The following is a 17,069-nucleotide window of genomic DNA, read 5'->3' as shown; positions in this document are numbered from 1 at the left end:
ACCCAGAACTGGATTCCTCCGCCCGGGAGATAGGAGGGGTTGGAGTCTGGGAGTCGGGAGCTAAAGAAAAAAACATGTCCAAAGTCACACAGGTCACAGTGACAATGAATTTACTTGCAACAAAGAACAAATCCTCTTCGTTACCATCAAAACAAAAGTCCCATTTAAAGTCATGGTCTGTGGCCCACACCTGTAGGCCCAGCCACTTGGGAGGCTGAGGCAGAAGGCTCACTCACACCCAGGAATTAGAGGCCAGCCTGGGCATCAGAGTGAGACCTTGTGTCAGGTGGTGGGGACACCCAGGTGTAACCCCAGCTTCTCAGGAGGCTGAGGCAGAAGGGAAGAGATTGCAAGTTTGAGGTTAGCCTGGGCAACTTAGTGAGACCCTGTCTCAAAATAAAATAAGGGCTGAAGATGGAGTTGCGTGGTGGGGGGTTGCCTAGCACCCACGAGGCCCCGGGCTTGACTCCAGCACCACAGAAACACCCAAACCAGGAAAACAAACAAACAAAAAAAGCAGTCACCTAAAGCAAGATCGAAATAGTTGTCACAAAGCCAAAAACTCACAGGTGACCTGTCCCCTGAGAACCGCATGCCCAGCCCTGCCACTCTCCACACAGCATGGTTTTGCGTGGACGGCCCACTCAGGGGAATGGCGCCTCCTCGGTGGTGGTGGAGGGTCTCTGGGGAGCCCCTGTGGTACCTTCTTTTTTCCGTTTCCCTCAGGTCTGGAGTTTGAGAAACAGGAGCAAGAATAGTGCATTTTGCATTTATGCCGGTGTGACCTTCCCCAAAGGCTGGGTGACCTCGGACAGGTTTCTCAATCTCTCTGAGCTTCCATTACTCCTGTGTGGCATGGGACAAGAGCACTGTCATTAGAGTCAGTATCAGGATCAGCGTTGAAGGAGGTGGAGCCCAGGGCGCGTGGCCTGGGGTGACAGGTGCTCAGTAAGCAGGATCCACAGGAAGGACGAAGCTGGAGCAGGGTCCAGGGTGGGTGGGGCTGACGGCAGGCCCAGAGCCAGGGCAGCCTTGAAGGAGGGCCTGTCTTCGGACCCTGCAGCCGTGTTTGCCTCGCTTCTGGCACTGGGTGCCCCTGGGGAAGCCACAGGTGCTGGAGTCGGACAGCCTGGGGGGGCACTCAGCCCTTCCTGCGTGGTCCTGTCCCTGATGTCCGTCATTCCGTGCCGTCTGGCGATGGCTACCAGTTCCACGTGACCACTGAAGTTGAAATTAAAATTTGGATCTTCGTCACCCTAGCCACATTTCAAGTGCTTCACAGCCATGGGTGACAGTGGCTCTCACGTCACATGATGAAGAACAGACGTCCCATCACCTGGGCCCCAGGGGACACTGCTCATCTGAGCAGAGGTGGTGCCTGTTGGGGGTGATGTGCGACTGGCTTGTCCAGGGCAGAGGGCAACCGTGTCCCTGCTGTGGGGACGCTGCTGTGGGGACGCTGCTGCTGCCGACTCGCCAGGAGACCAACTCATCAACTTTCCGAAACTTCGATTCCTTCATTGGCAAACTCAGCCAAGCCCGTCCCGCCTCAGAGCCTTGCTGCCGGAATCCACAAGCAGACAGCCGCAGTGCCCTGGAGTCGGAGCCCAGGACAGACGTGAGGGACAGCAGGGCAGGTGGGCCAGGCCTGCATTTGGCATCAGTGAGCTGGGCTCCAACTCCAGCTCTTGCCGCAGGTCTAAGGCTGGGGACTGGCACTGTCCAAACGCTTTTGCTGTAAAACGGGGTAAACAAAGACAATTTCTCTGAACTTCCATGTCACCGTAAGGATCCAAAGAAGTCGTGTGTGGGAACCTGGCAGCAGAGCCTGTGCCTGACTCCAGGGAAGGGGGAGAGGTGGGGGGACACTGGGTCCTGCCCTGCAGGGACTCCCCTCCACCTTGCCCGCTTCTCTTCTCCCCCACAGCGGCCACCTGACCTGAGCATGAGGACCACCAAGGGCAGTCTCTGCACTGAGGCAGGGATGACACTGGAGCTTGGGGTCCCTGGTAACACCATTGCTAGTTTTTATTGAACACTTGTTAATGCCATGGCCTGTTCTAGAACTTTCTAAGTACTATTTTTAACCTCCCCAATCACCTTGAGAGTCTGCATTACCTCCATTCTACAGACAATTAAGAGGAAGAGTTAACTGAGCCAGGTATGGTGGCACTGGCCTGGGTCACAAGCTCAAGGCCAGCCTGGGCAACTTAGTGAGACCCTGTCTCAAAATAATGATTTTAAAAGGGCTGGGGGTGAAGGGCAGGGCAGAGCCCCCCCACCACATGTGAGCGCTGGGGTCCATCCCCACTTCTACAAAGGGACAGAGCAGGGGTCTGATCCACTGGGTCTCAACTCCTTTTCGGATCTGATACTGTCCAGTAAAACAGCTGCTGTTCTGGAGAATTGTCCCTTTGGGAACCAGGACTGGGCTCTGCGGAAGCCGGAGGAGCCGCGGTACTTCCTCTTCTTGCTCTGGACGTGGCATTTGCAGGCGAGGGCGGGAGCGAGCCCTGGATGAGGAGCTGCTCACCCCCAGCTGTGCCCTCTGAGCTTCCCTGGCCTTGGGTTCCTCATCTGGAACCCAGTGTCGACGCTACGACTTTATGGGGAATTACACGAAAGGCCTTCGCTCAGTGTCCAGTGTGGAAGCGCAGCAATGATTAATCATGACTCTTCCTAAAAAAACATTAAGTGTCCCCTCCACCCTGCGGAAAAGACAAGGCGACTCCCCAGTGGGTGGAGACTGGGAGCTTTAGGTCCACCCTGGACTGGCAGGAGGGTGGGTTCTGGCTGCTCGGGTAATCCATGCTGTTTGTTCTGCTTTGCCCCCCGCCAGCCTCTGGCAGGGGGTGAGCCTTGACAGGAGCCTACTGACCCCTGGAACTTTAGGTCCCAACAGACCTGGGCCTCAGGCACCGGATGTGCCAGGAACCGCCTGGTGTGTGTGTGTGTGTGCGTATGTGTGTAAACAAGAAGGGAACACACTTTTTGCCCTTGAAGGGGCACAACTGGGGAGAATCTCACGCTCCCTGCCTGTGCCCACTTAATTTCCCCTCACGTTCCCGGGGGGCAGCTGCAGCCGCCCTTTCCTCAGCTGCAGCCCTGGCTCCGAGGCTGCTCCAGCCCTGGCCCTCTGGCCAGCTGGCTTTGGTCTGGACCCTGTGTGGGACACAGAGGCTTCAACTCAAATAGGATGAATAACTGCTCCATCCTATGCCAGCCCCAGGGCCCCTCCCCACCCTGCCCATTTTTATCAGGCCCTCCTGATGGCAGGGCTGTGAAATCTCCCCTGGAGGAGACGTGGGTCCCTGCACCCGCCTCGTCGGATGTGTTTGATCAGCTGTCAGTGGCCTGCGCCAGGGGAACCCGTGCAGAAGGGACGGTGTTTGAGCAGAGCGGCTGGGAGCCCTGGAGCCCTGGCCACGGCGGCTCCCCGCCTTCTGCAATCTCTTCTTGGAGGACAAAGGAAGGAGGAGGTTTGATAGACTAGCCCACAGGTGGCCTGGGGAACAGTGTCGCCCACAGAAGGAGACGTGGAGTGGGCTTCCCCGGAGTGCAGAGGGCGGCGGGCCCTGCTTGGTCCCTCCTGCCGTCCTCTGCACACCCAGCCCGCACTCCGTGCTCCAGGAGAAACCAAGACAGGGAGGTGCGGGCCCTCGAGCCGCCCAGAATCCCAGCAGCAACGACACCGTCTTGGAAATCGATCCTGTACCACTACAGGTCTGGGCTTCAAAGGTGGAGCGGGTGGGGTGGGGACATCCTAAGATTGCAGGTTTAGGGACAGGTAGGAAAGCTGGGCAAGGGCATCGCCCCGGTGGAGCTCAGGAATCCAGGCCAAGGGCTGCAGACAGGAAGGCGGCGGTGGGGGAGAGCAGGACAGTGCATCCCCAGCTGCGGAACCAGCTCCGCAGAACTTGGGGTGCAGCTCTTCTCCCTCTCAGGATGCGTGTCCAGGTCACAGTCGGTCTCCAGCAGCATTGACTGAGCTCCCGCTGGGCACACTATCCGCAAGAGCCTGCGAGGAGGGCCACGTCTCCGTGGACTGGGCACCTCTGCTCTGCAAGCACCAAGTGACAGGGCAGACAGCACGGGCGCTCGAGGAAGCTGAAGAACATTCCGGAGGAGAAGGGCTGGTTCCTACTGCCCACGTCTGAGAAGCCCCCTTCTAGAGACAACCGGAGTCCCGAGCAGGTGGCTTCCCAGGAAGAATGCAGACCCTCGCTGGGGGCCAGGTCTCCGCAGGGCCACAGCTGTTTCCTTCCCACCCCAACTGTGTCTGAGCGTCAGTCCCTGAGGGTCAGAGGGACAACAAGCACCAGGAGGTGAGGGGACCTCTGGGCCTGGCACTGGCACTTTTCCCAGCTGCCCCTGATTTGTGTCCACCTGGGGCTCAGAGGTCTGGGCTTCGCCAGCTGTGGTGCCAGGGGCTCCCCGAGCTCATGCTCCGGCCCTGGGCAGCTGTTTCCTGTCACTGCCCACTCTGTCTGGGATGGAGTCTGTGTCCAACCCAGGGCAGCCCAAAGTGCTCCCCCTTACTCTGGCCTTGGGCCCAGGGCCTCGTGGGGTCGTCCCCTACCCTGGGGCCCTTTAAAGGTGCATAGTTAAGGCCACCACTTAGGAAGCTCCAGACTGTCAGCTGTTTAAAAATGTGAATAACTTTCTCCTCATGATCACGGTTAAGAGACTCCTTTAATGTCACTGGTCTAGTCCTAGGTGGGGCTGGGGACCCGGCCCATCCCCTCCCTCTGCCTGGTCCTGCCAACCTGCCCCGCAGCAGCCCTGCACTCTGCACACCCACCTTCTGAGGTCACGCTCACCCCTCCTGTTGCCGAACGCTCTCCAGGCTACTGCTCAAAGCTGGCCTGGCCAGGTCAGCCTCTCCCTGCAGGTGCCACCCAGGCAGAGGGCGCCCCCTCCCCGCCCCAGTACAGGTGCATTTGGGCTGCTCCAGGACTGTCCCTAAGTGAGCACAGGACCCCCCGGCCCCCACCTCAGGCTAAAGGTCTGGTGGCCCTCGCCTCACAGGCTGGTCCCTGTGGCAGGCGCCTCTTGCCTCCTGCAGGGCGCCCTTCCTTGTGCACCTGCTGGCTGCCAGCAATGGGGCATTTTCAGCTGTCCCCTGGGAGAGGTCTCTGCCTATTTCATAGTTATCTGCTCAGCACTCGGTGCTTTGGGGGCAGCTGAGGTTCAAGAGGTACATGAAAAGTGCTGGGTGCTGTCAGATCCCTAAGGATTGAGGGAGGGAGGCCGGGGAGGCCCACTCCCCTCAGCGCCAGGGGGCGCCAGAAGGGCTGACGTGTCTGCAGAGGACTTCATTAGCAACCAAATTTTTGCACTATATTCATTAAATCCAGGCTTTTGATTCATCCTAGAATTCTGGGGGACAAGTTGACCATTTCCCCATTTTGTAGATGGGAGCAGGAGGAAGGACCTCAGAGGGTAAGCACTCGCCCAAGGTCACAGTCAGACAGTGGCACTGAGAGGAGGCACCATGGGGGGACACCATGGCCTTTGCTCTCAACACCCCCTGGCTCCCTGGGAAACGGCGAGGAGGGGAGACTCCATGAACTAGCGCGGCCTGGAAGTCTGCAACAGCCCCCAGGGGCAGCCTCCAGCCCGGGCTGTGCCTGTGCCAATGCCAGCTGCCCCAAACCGGAATGGACCCGCACCACCACAGTGCATCCCACACCCAGGCAGCGGAGATTCTTTGAAAGTGCATATCTTATTTACACGTTACTGCAAGAGTGAGTGATCGTGATCCGACTCAGAGAGAGCACGCGGGCGCTGGCTGTCCTGACCGGGTGGGGACGGGGGCGCCCCCCTTGCTAAGGCAAACCAGGCAGCAAGTTCCAGACAAGTCTCAGAGCCCGCTGGCTGCTGCACCTGGGGCTCAGGGGCTACCAGGTTCAAGGTTTCCATGGCAATCCATTAGCTCAGCCCCAAGCCTGCTCTTTTCTTGAGCAGTACGGGGGTCAGAGCCAGGCACTAATCCTTAGAGGCAGGCACTCTACCACTGAGCCTCAGCCAAGCCCTTTTTATGGTTTGTTAAAAACTTTGAGCCAGGGTCTCCTTGAATCGCCACGGCCGAGTTCCTGCCGCCTCAGCACTGCTCCGCTGGGACTGCAGGTGTGTGCCACCGCACCTGGCTCCCAGGTCTGTCTTTTACTCCATTATTTCCCAAGTACCCCCGGGACACACTGGGCCAAAGAGAACAGGGCTGCCCAGCCCTTCCTCTGGGGGAGGCGGGCAGACAAGCAGCCCAGGGTCTTCTCCCTCCCTGTTGGACTTTCTGGCCCCAACTTAACGGAAATGCTCTTCGTCTCCAGCACCTCCTGCCCCCTCTGTAAGGCTGTCAGCCTCCCCTTTCCTTAGTCATGTGGGTTCTCAGGCACATGAGATTTAATGGCACACTGTCCCCCACCACCAGATGTCATCAGTCCTTGGTATGGGAGAATTTAGGGACCCTCTCCCTCTTCCTTTCGATTCTGGAAGTCCCCTGATTGGGCTCACTATTCACTGGACCCCATTTCATCCCTTAGCACTATCAGAGCTCTGGCCCAAGGGACAAGGCTGAGGTGCCTCCTGTGGCCGGAGGCAAGTCGGAGGCGTCCTTCCTCAGAGGGGCCTGCACCATGGGAAGCGGGCACTGCCACGGCAGCCCTGATGCTCATGGGCTCAAAGTTTTCCAAGCAACTTCAGAGACAGGAGAGATGGCTTTACAAATAGACCTTTGTCCCTGCCCTGTGGCTGCCCCCAGTCCAGGTTCTGCTCCTGTTTGGATGGTGGGTCGCACCTGCCTGCGGCACTCCATCATCGATTTCAGCCTCACTTACCTTGATGGGCAAATCCTGGTCTGTAACTGACCCCTCCACTCCCGCAGAAACAGACCCCACTGTGGCACCTGCCTCCGGCCCCTCCTCACCAGCAGGGTCATGAGCTCAGGGAGCAGAGGAGGCGTGTGGCCCCAAGGAACCAATGCACCTGTTCCCAGAAGTCCAGAGACTCCTCCAACTGCCACAAGTTCACCCAGGGACCGCACGGCACCTTCCATGGCAGAAGGGACACGGAACACCAGGGCCACAGGAAAGCAAGCACGTGGACAGAGGAGAGCCATTAGCAACGTCCTCCAGAGCAGCCACTCAGAAGGTCTCTTGGGCAAAGTGGGAGAACTGAAAAGGTCTCCTTGTAAAATGCAGGCCTGGGCTTCTCCAGAGAGCGACACTGTAAAGGCGGAGCTGGCCAGCACACAGGCCACTCGGAGCAGACACTGAATCCAGGACGGACTCCTGCGCCCCAACCAGAACAGCACCGCTGGGCGGGTGCCTCCTGCCAAGTGTGCCCGGGAAGAGCGTGCCCGATGGCCCAGCAGCAGGTCCGACTTTCTCTGTCCAGCCACCATGTGGGTCCCCATCAAAATCAGAGAAAGGACTCTCAGTGCCGGAAAGGATCTGACCCTTGGGCTTAAAACTTAGAGCGCTTTTATTCAGAACACTCCAGAACAAAACAGAATACACCCTACTCGCCCAACGGGCCCTCAGCAACCGGTTTTTAATGTTTTGCTTCCTGGAAGACAGAAACTTGGTGACGCTCACCACAGTTCCCACCCCTCCGTGGCCTGCGAGGAGCCATGTTCTTACCACTGGGCCTAGAGCCTGTGCCACTCCACTGCCTTTCAGTGGGTCTCATCTGGTGCCAAGGGGAGATTCAGTGCCACTTTGCCACTTACAAATCAAGCGCTCTCCTGTCTGCCAGCCCCCAGGACTGGAAAAGCTTCAAACAGGGGCGGCCACGGCAGAACGGTGAGGTCTTTGCAGGGAGGTGAAGCCTTAGGGTTTGAGCACCATCTTCTGGTCAGTTTTTGGCTTCTGAAGCGGACTCTCCTTTAAAAATGTCATTTGCTTGAGGATAAGAAGATTCCAGGACTATGAGCTCAAGTGCTTTGCCCCATCAAAATGAGGACAGGCCTGGAGGCGGGAGCAGCTGTGGGTCGGGCTGTGGAAACTTGTCAGGGCACTCTGTGCCCAGCGGATTCCAGACACCAGTCAAGGTGAAGGCTCGACCCTCTGCCCTTCTAGCTGGGTGCCATCAGACCCTGCAGCAGCAACAAATGCCCCACCACAGTGGAGCCCGACCCCGGCTCTGCCTGTGGCCATGCGAGAACTTGTGCTTGGAAGGAAGTGCTGGGCTCTCGCTGCTGGCGGGTGAGGGCGAGCGCCCAGCTCAAGCGCGCTCCTATCCAAGGATTCAAGCCACACAAAGTGGCAGGGAGCCCTGTCTGTGTGTCAATGCTGCACTAGCCCATGTCAACCTTTGGGCATCAAGGGACAGTTAAATCCTAAACGGTAGGAATGAACAGTCATCTACTTCACCTCCTAATGGATTCCACAAACTATTAATTACCAGATTATATTTTAGGAACTAAAGACAAAAAGTTTTTTGAAATTTAGACTCAAAAAGATCATTGAACTTCGCTAAGTGTGCAGCCGGGGAGCCAGAGAGCAGCCGCCCACGAGGCGTACCAGCGGGCAGCAGGCACAGCCAGGAGCTGCCCTGGCCACCCCTCCACAGACAGGCCCCTGCCTGCCTGCCCGGTGCTGGCTCAGTGGCAACGTCACATGCTCCAGAGGCAGCCACAAGCCAGGCCCCCTGGGTCAGTAGAAGTTTTAGCCTTGATCAGAGGAAGGGGGTGAGGAACATGGAAGAGCTGTGAGAGCCACCTTTCAGGTGAGGACACCAGGAAGAACACCATAGAAAGGCAGAGGCGGCCTCTTCAGCTGGACGGCCTCCCGTGGAGCACCTCCAGGAGAAGCCCTCCACAGGCTTTGTTTGGGGAGGGGCTCCCTCTGCGGACCAGCGAGGACCTGTGCTTCCTGCAGTGGTACCACTAGTGTGCTGGGCATGGTCAGCAGGATCTGGGGGACCCAAGCAGAGGGGAGAGTGGGAGAAGTGAGGACAGACAAGTGTGCTCTTGGCTGGGGTCCCTGGAGGGGGTGCTGGGCCCTGCTCTCATTTTCAAACAGCCAGGGGCACTGGAGTCCCTTGCAGGCACTTCTTGCCAGCCTGGTCCCCCAGCTAAATGCCCTGTCCGAGTAGGGCTGCAGCACGGCACACCTTCCTGGCTGGCCTGGTCACCAGCTCCCAACCCACTGCTCTTTCAGACTCTAATTCAGAAGCTAGACTTCCCTCAGGGCCAAGTGGTGTCACGGAGACCCGAGCAGCAGCCATGGGACGGAGGCTGTCTTCGGTGGGGGACGGAGTATTGGCACGGATGATTCAGACATGGTGGGTTTCATGAGAGCAATGTAATTTCCGTCGGTTTTCCCAGGGAGATTGTCTAGGTTGGTGCTAAGCTAAGATGCTCGCCATGAAGGGCAGCAGGGAGGGCAAAGGGCAAACTGCAGAGCTTCCCCTCTGGAGCCGACGCAGGGACCCCTCCGCCAGAGGAGCAGTCCCTCATTTGGCCTCGCCACAGATCAGGGTCACGGTACCATCCAGCAAGTCTTCCACAGTCACCGCCACGAGCTCAGAGCTGGTCTGAGTTGCCTGAGAATCAGGCAAAGTCACGAACACCTGCGACCCAGCAAGCTGTGTCTCCTCCAAAGTGATCACCTGCTCAGTTGGGGCCACTGGCTCAGGAGTTTGGATCACCTGAAAGGGAAAGACCGGAAGGCTGCTCTGGGCAGTGCCCACAGTCAGCTCCTCGAGTTTCCGCCTCGTGCAGTAATGATGATATTTATGTTTCCCCCTGAGGAGAGCAATTACTTGTGCCTAATGGGAAGAGGCAAGCCTAACACCAGTGATGCAAAAGAGAAGGCGGCAGACAATTTCAATAACTCTACGCACCAAATTGCTATAATCTGCCCAGTACGCCGCCTCTGGGCGCCGGACTCTGTGATCACACCAGGGAACCCTGCCTTGGTCTCCCACACCGAGTTTTCCTGTCTCGAGGATGACAATGCGTAGGTAAGTGCCATGGAACAGGAGCCACTGAAGGTGGCTGGTCTCAGGTCTGAAACATGGCACCTAAAAAATTAAGTGGCCTGGGTGACGTGACAGCAGCCTGGACGCATGGAAATGAAGTGATTCTTCAGAAGCCCAGGCAGAGGGCCTTCTCGGACCTCCGAGAGCTGCCAGCCTTCCTGGGGGCTGTGTGGCTACAGACCTTGAGAAGCAGCTGAACAGATGAGCCGCGGCTCCTGCCAGCTCAGTCACCAGCTCAGTAGCTGGCTGGCCAGCACCCCAACCCTCCACGGGCCACACGCCACGCGCACTGTCTGCTAAGGCTGACCTGCCCCTGGTGGGAGAGCCAGTCTGTGGTTAGGCACTCCCAGCTCCGGCCCAACCTGCGCTTCAGTGCTTCTGACCTGCGGACCCCTGGACAGTTTGATTCCTTCAGTATTTTTAAACAAGAGTGCCCCCCAACCCCTGCCCACGGAGGGCTCAGCCACCCGCTCCTGAGAAGCAGCCAGAAGGGGACAGCGGGCACAGCTGCTTCCCACGCTACAGGGTGAAGCCCAACAGTCTCCGGAAACAGCAGTTTCCAAGCTGGCTTTCTCTTTTAGGATTGGAGCCCTCCTTTTCTTCCTCTCCAAGGACATCTCACCAAGAACTCTAAGGAAATAAATAAATAAATAAAAGCAAAATGGCCTGGGTGACATGACAGCAGGCCTGTCACCTGGACTTCTGCCCACCTGACTTGCCCTTGTTCCCTAGAGGCCATAAAAACATGGTTTGCAAATGACTGACCTACACAACTGGACAGTGGGGCAGTCCAAGAGGCTGAAGTCTCCCTCAGTCTCAGCTCTCCCTAGCCCCTCTCCAGCTACTCAACATGGGCAGAGCCGAGTTTCCTTCCTTTTCTGCCCTCCTCTCTCTGGAAAAGATGGGAGGGAAGATACAAAGGGACCAGAGACAGACTGGACTGAGCTTGGCTTCAAAATCAAGAAGAGGCGGGCTTCTCACCAGGTGAGAGGCCCAGACACACAAGGTGTACGTGCCCAGCCCAGGAGTCACCCATGGGCCTCACCTGATGGTGGTCCCTGCCCAACACGGGGTGTAGCCATTCCTCTGCACAGTTCCCTACAGCGCTGTTTGGTAAGAGGTGCAGGGACTCTTACGACCATGAATGTATTACCAGGGAGACCTTCAACCAAGGTCTAGGGAAGCCTTTGGAACCCCGCGTTCACATCCCGTGAATCTGATGGCCCCAGAGTCACCTGAACCATCTGTGAGGTGGCAGCCTGGGTCTCAGTGCCCACCACCTTTGGGTGGTCAGATTCCAGGTGGCCGTCCAGCTGTGCCTGGGAGGTGAAGAGCTCCCCACAGAGCTCACAGGGGAAGGTGCTCTCCGACTGCTTGAAGTGCTCCGTGGTGACGTGGTGCTGCAGGGCTCCCGGGAAGCGGAACGTGGCCGCGCAGTACAAGCACCTGAATGGCTGGGTCCCTGAAGGAGGGAGGGGGAGAGATGCAAGTCGAGGTCTGGAGGGGCCTGAAGCTCGTACAGTTTGGAGGGGCCTTCGTTATAAAATGGCAATGACATAAAACTAGACAGAGAGCTTTGGAAGGGTCTCCTGCAAGTGAGGTACCTTCAAAATACAGTTTAATTATTAACATCAGATAGAGGCTAGGCTTGCCTCTGCTGAAGCCCATTACTCGTTCCATGGTGGACAAGGACACTGATGAACGATTTCACCAAACCTAGGAAGTTCATTTTCACATCTCTGAGGCAGGACCAATGGCACCTCTGACTGCTGTGGCTAGGCAGCAGTGGGGTCACTTGTCGATGGCTGTGCATGCACAAGCACGGGCTCACAGGACGAGTGTCCATGACTGGACGACATCCCTGGGATAGGACGGTGCGCACTTTCCACGAGTAGTACCCGAACAGTCCAGGGGGAGGGGCAGGTGATGAAGGGTCAGCTACATCCCAGAGCAACAATCAAAAGCAGTCTATGCGGTATTTCAGAGATCAAAACTAAGAGCCTCCAGTTTTCTGGAGGAATCTTATGCCTGTGCTTGGTCACCAATGCTATTGATGGCAGAGCAAACATGGTGTGACAAACCTTGACAACTGGAACTGAAAGTTACTGGAGAAGCTGGCTTCTTCCCTTCATCGACTTACTCTTAGGTTTTCCTTCTTATGTATGCACACCATGCGTGTGACAGGATAAAGATCCATGTCAAGTTAAGACTAAAATAGCACTTAGCATAACCTACAGATTCAAGTAATAAGAAAGCAGAGTTTAATTGGCAGCACTTAATGGTTCATTAAAAATGGTACAACTTAGTATCTGGCCTTCTAGAGTTGATGGAATACGGGCACAACAATGACAGCCGTGGCTACACCGGGTGCTCACCAGTGCCAGGCCTAAAGGCTTTCGCAGCCACCTGATGAAGTGAGCACTATGATTCCCATCTGCCAGATGAGGAAACCGAAGCACAATCCAGTGGCTTGGCCTGGAGCTCAGCGGTAGAGCACTTGCCTCCCACGTGCAAGGCCCTGGGTTCAATCCTCAGCACCACATAAAAATAAATAAATAAAGGTATTGTGCCCGACTACAACTACATTAAATAAATAAATAAACAAACAAATAAATAAATATTCAAAAAAAAAAAAAAAGAAAGAAAAGACGAGGCTTGCACTTAGTCTAGCTCAGAGGTATGCAGAAGGGGCACTGACCTGAATGCTGGCACTTGACGTGGACCTGCAGCAGAGCTGGTGTGGGGAAGAGCTCCTTACACTGGTCACATTCGTGGAACTTCATATCTGTGAAGTGTATAAGGAAAAACGTGGGAAAAGACAAAAAGAGGGCTCTGCCAAGGCCAGAGAGTGAACAGCTTGGGGTGGGGTGAGGACTGACCCTCTGTACAAGATCCACCAGGGCAAGAGGCTCACACCTCATGCAACCTAGTCGTAAAGAGCAGGCTCTGGTCCAGACTGTCCAGGTGCAAGAGGGCAGTGGGAGTTAACAATAAAATACACACGGAGTACCCGGCTGCCCCCTGTACACAGAAAATGCTCCGTGACTGACAGCTGTTGTGATTATCTCTCAATTTACCTGCAAGGCAGGTATTAGTAACTCCCATTCTGCGGAGGAGGAAACAGGCTCGGAAAAGTCACTTGCCAAGGTCATGCAGCTGGGTAAGTGCTGGCATTGGGGTTTCCTGGGCCCGTCTGCCACCAAAGCTGGCACCCTTCCCATGTGCCTGACTGGTCCTCACTCAGGGGTTGGCAGGAGCTTACACTGCCCTCGGTGTCCAGGTTTGAGAATCACGGCCACTCAAGCTACTGTTACTGAGGGTTGGGACTGGTGTCCTTTCAGGTATGCCGGGCAGAACAGAGGCGACCACCACAGCACGCCGCCCTGAGGTGCGGGAGCCAGGACATCAAGACCCTCCCACGCATCTGCTCACAGGCGCTCTGTGCCCGGCCTCACCTGCGTGCTCGGCCTTGATGTGCTTCTTGTGTTCAATGGTGTTGGGAAAGGTCTTGTCGCAGGAGCTGCACTGCAGCGATGAGAACCTAGACGATCGGTGGTTCTGAGCAGCAAACACATCCGGATGGTGGGTCCGATTATGGTACCACAAACCAGACAATTGCTGTAAGAAATCAGGCAAATGTTAGGTCTTAGAAAATTCTAGCAAGCCAGGAAGCTCACAAGATCCCCATAAAGGAAAATACATTCTGAGATAAGCTCATGGATCTACTGCCATATGTTTTTTGGAGTCCTGGTGATTGAACCCAGGGGCACTCTACCACCAAGCTACATCCCTGGCCCTTTTTTTCAAATTTTCAGACAGAGTCTAAGTTGCCCAGGCTGGCCTTAAACTTGCAATCCTCCTGCCTCAGCCTCCCGAGTCACTGCGACCCACCTAAGTGCACACTGACCTATCTTGCTGAGTGCTGACTCGAGAGTAAGGCAACTAGGAGTGGAGAGGCCATTCTGGCAGGGCTCAACTGAGTCCCCCGTAAGTCTTCAGGACTAAACCCTGGCCACCAGCAGGCACAGATGTTCTTCACCCTGAGCTCTATCTCACCGCTTCCCAGAGGCCTAGAGGTGAGGCAGAGCAGCCTGCCAGGGAGGAGCCTGGGAGTCCAGAAGCAAGCGTCACTGCCTTTCCCAGGCTCCAGAACAGCATTGGGAACTCTCCATGCAATTTCCTGGTCTCTAGACACCAAGCCCAGGCCCTCCTCAGCTCCATCACACCAATGTCACAGCACAAGGCCGGGCACAAAGTTAGCTCTCATTTCTAAATCAGCTGCTGGGCCTCTGTCCACACCTACATCACAGGAGACAGCAAGGACCATTCTTTTCTCTGGGACTGATTTCTGATAGATATGGTTTCTTTTTAGATCTACATAGGGCTTCACCTTAATTATGTAACAAATTCTAAAGTAAAAATGCAGAGTCCTTCCCTGGGAGTTAAACAATTGTGCTAAACAAGGCGATCAAGGCACTGTACTGCTCCTCGTTGCTATTTTCATATCCCTTGTGCATCAATAGGTTCTATAGAACATGAGCGTCCAAGGGGAAGAACAGCATCCCATTTTTGATAAGATGAAGTCGAAGAGAAAAGGGGTGAGAACTTTCTGCTCTAATGACAGACGGCTCCTCCACTGCATCACTTGACCAGATTTCAGAGAATCTCAATTAGAAGTTGCTTTTTAAAATCCAGTGGTGGGGATGGAACCCAGGGTCTTGCACATACCGAGCACACGCTCCACCTCTGAGCTATACCCCAGCCCATGACACACAAGGATCGGTCCTATCGTAACATTTGGGGATGAGCTGGGACAACCTGCAAGTCACAAACACAGGAACCAGGGAACCGAATGGGGCAGGGACTGGAGGAACAACTCCCAGGGCCCGAGGTCACCTGGTAGGCCTTGTTGCAGATCCCACAGCTGAAGGGCTTCCCTCCGACGTGGGTCACCATGTGGCGCTCCAGCATGGAAGGGGCACTGAAGATCTTCCCACACGTGGGGCAGGGGTGGTACTCCTTGGAGTGCACCTCGTGGATGTGCTTCCGGTGATCTTGCAGAGTGGGGAAACTCATCCTGCATTTCTTGCAATCGTAGGGATCTTCTATGTCTAGTTCCCGGAGGGGCAGCCATAAGAGAAAGAGGCAGAGGGGAGAAAAACAGCACAAGCAGCAATCAGTAATGCAACGCTGTTTGGGTGTCACACAGCGTTATAGACTCCGGGGACCTGAGGTCATTGGAGCAAGCTCCAGGAGGTGGGCCTGGTTCCTCTGAGCTCCTGGACTGACATCCCTGCAGCATCCGGCAGTTTGTCCAATTCCTCATTTAATCTATTCGACTACTTTCCAGGGAACATCGTGGTTGCTCCTCACGTTCGCAGTGGCGTTTTGAGTTTTCTAATTCATGGTGGAGATGCCCACACACTCCCCAGAGCATCACTATTTCTTTTGTCATCAGTAGCACAAGGAGTACTTCCTCACTGAGCTTCAGACTCAATAGCAAGAAGCCTCTGCATGGAGGAGGGCAATGAGCGCCCCCAGAGACACCTAGCCCTGCCCCCAGCCCATGGGCAGCTTCTATTATCATGCTTAATTTAGAGATTAGAAAAGTCAAGGTTTAAAGAGTTAAGTTAGCACCTTCCTGCCCAAGGGCACACCCAGAGCCCACTCTTAAAGCACATGCTTCACTGGACATGCCAGCTCCCCAGTGGGACCTCAAAATATGGAGGACTAATAAAGAACGTACTGGCCCTATGGCTGGCAGAGAACGTCAGTCTTTTTCTTAAAGCAATAGAAAGCAAAATGTTTTAATAGTAAAATCCTTGCCCACACGAAAGGCCCAGCCATAGGCCAACCTTACTGGTGCACTGACCAGATTCACTCAGGGATCCTGACACGCAGCGGCGGGCAGCACCATTAACTAGTCTCCCTGTGGACAAGAGCTCTTAAAATTGCAGTTTCACGCTGCCTTTAAAGGCTCTCTGACACAGGTTTCCGCAGCAAGGAACGGGAGAGCTCAGTGCAGGGGACGAGGGGCCTGGGTCCTGTGCTGCTGGGGAGGACCGACTCTGGGATATGGCCAACTATTTTGGGTCCTCTCCATTCTGAAAATTAATGTCTTCCCCTTTCCTGATTCTCATGTAATGCTACTGAGAAAAGAAGACTAAAGCGGATGTCACTTCAAGAGGTTGGCACTGGATCCAAGCCAAGACCTACTCTGGAGGTCTACTGTAAGTGGACTTTTAGCAGTCTTCGTCAACTCCCTGGGGCTAGGGGCCACACTTTGTATTCTTCCTGCACAACCCAGTGTCCAGTCACATGCTGGCATTGAGGAGCTCTGGCAAAGTCCACGGTGGCTGGGCTGAAAGCAGACGTGGATGTGTTCACATAAAGCAGATGTTGTGAGACACTGTTTGCCAACAGCTAGAAAGTGGTGTGTGGGAGGAAGGATGGGCAGGGGGAAGGAGAGAGGAGGAAGGTATGCAAGGTACCTGGAATGCCAAGAGATAAGCTTGATGGTGACAGATGGTACCTGACAGGGATGCTCTTATCACCAACCGTAATATCTCATCTATTGAGCCACTTCTATGTGTGAGGGTGACACGTCTCGCATCCGTGGTAGTGAGATCTCATTTAATCCTTACAAGAATCCAAGGTGGTGGTATTATCATGTGCTCTAGTTTGGAAGGGGCACATGCAGCTTAGGAAGGGAAGGCAATTTGAAAAGTAAGTGGCAGGGTCAGGATTCAAGATCAAGCCCAGGACACTTGCTGTGCTGTGTTGGTCACATTCTGGCTGCAAAAAGCAAGGCTGAAGGAAACATGAGGGGCGGCAGCACTTCTTTTCCTCGTGTGTGTGTGCGCTCGTGTGTGCATATGTTGGTGCTAGTAGAAAGGAGAAGGATGGGGGAAGACCCTACTAATTGAGGGAAGTTCAACAACACTTGGAACAGAACGGTGGGCACCATGCAGGACGCAGGCTCCACCCAGGAAAGGGCTGGGCTGCCCTTGCGGGAGGCAGATGTGAGCACAGGACGAGGAGGAGGATGAGGACTGACACAAACCCTCTGGTGCCCTTGAGCCGCC

General features: G+C 55.5%; 2 protein-coding genes across 2 annotated transcripts in view; both read right to left on the bottom strand.

Annotated features, from left to right (window-relative positions):
- The window catches only part of C1qa (complement C1q A chain), an 83,351-nt gene extending 76,441 nt beyond the window's left edge, over window positions 1–6,910 (bottom strand). The window contains exon 1 of the mRNA XM_071618696.1: window positions 6,905–6,910. The gene's annotated coding sequence lies outside the window, so the exon portion shown is untranslated. The remainder of the gene's footprint in view (window positions 1–6,904) is intronic.
- Window positions 6,911–7,464: 554 nt separating this feature from the next.
- Zbtb40 (zinc finger and BTB domain containing 40) overlaps window positions 7,465–17,069 on the bottom strand; it is a 68,299-nt gene continuing 58,694 nt past the window's right edge. The window contains exons 14-18 of the mRNA XM_027936992.2: window positions 14,881–15,095; window positions 13,440–13,602; window positions 12,683–12,769; window positions 11,220–11,446; window positions 7,465–9,651 (exon numbers count right to left, since the gene is read on the bottom strand). Coding sequence (XP_027792793.1) covers window positions 9,457–9,651; window positions 11,220–11,446; window positions 12,683–12,769; window positions 13,440–13,602; window positions 14,881–15,095 — 887 coding nt within the window. The 3' untranslated portion in view covers window positions 7,465–9,456. The remainder of the gene's footprint in view (window positions 9,652–11,219; window positions 11,447–12,682; window positions 12,770–13,439; window positions 13,603–14,880; window positions 15,096–17,069) is intronic.

Source organism: Marmota flaviventris, chromosome 10 (genome assembly GCF_047511675.1).
Source record: "Marmota flaviventris isolate mMarFla1 chromosome 10, mMarFla1.hap1, whole genome shotgun sequence".
NCBI classification, from domain to species: Eukaryota; Metazoa; Chordata; class Mammalia; order Rodentia; family Sciuridae; genus Marmota; species Marmota flaviventris.
This window is presented reverse-complemented; position numbering and strand designations above follow the sequence as displayed.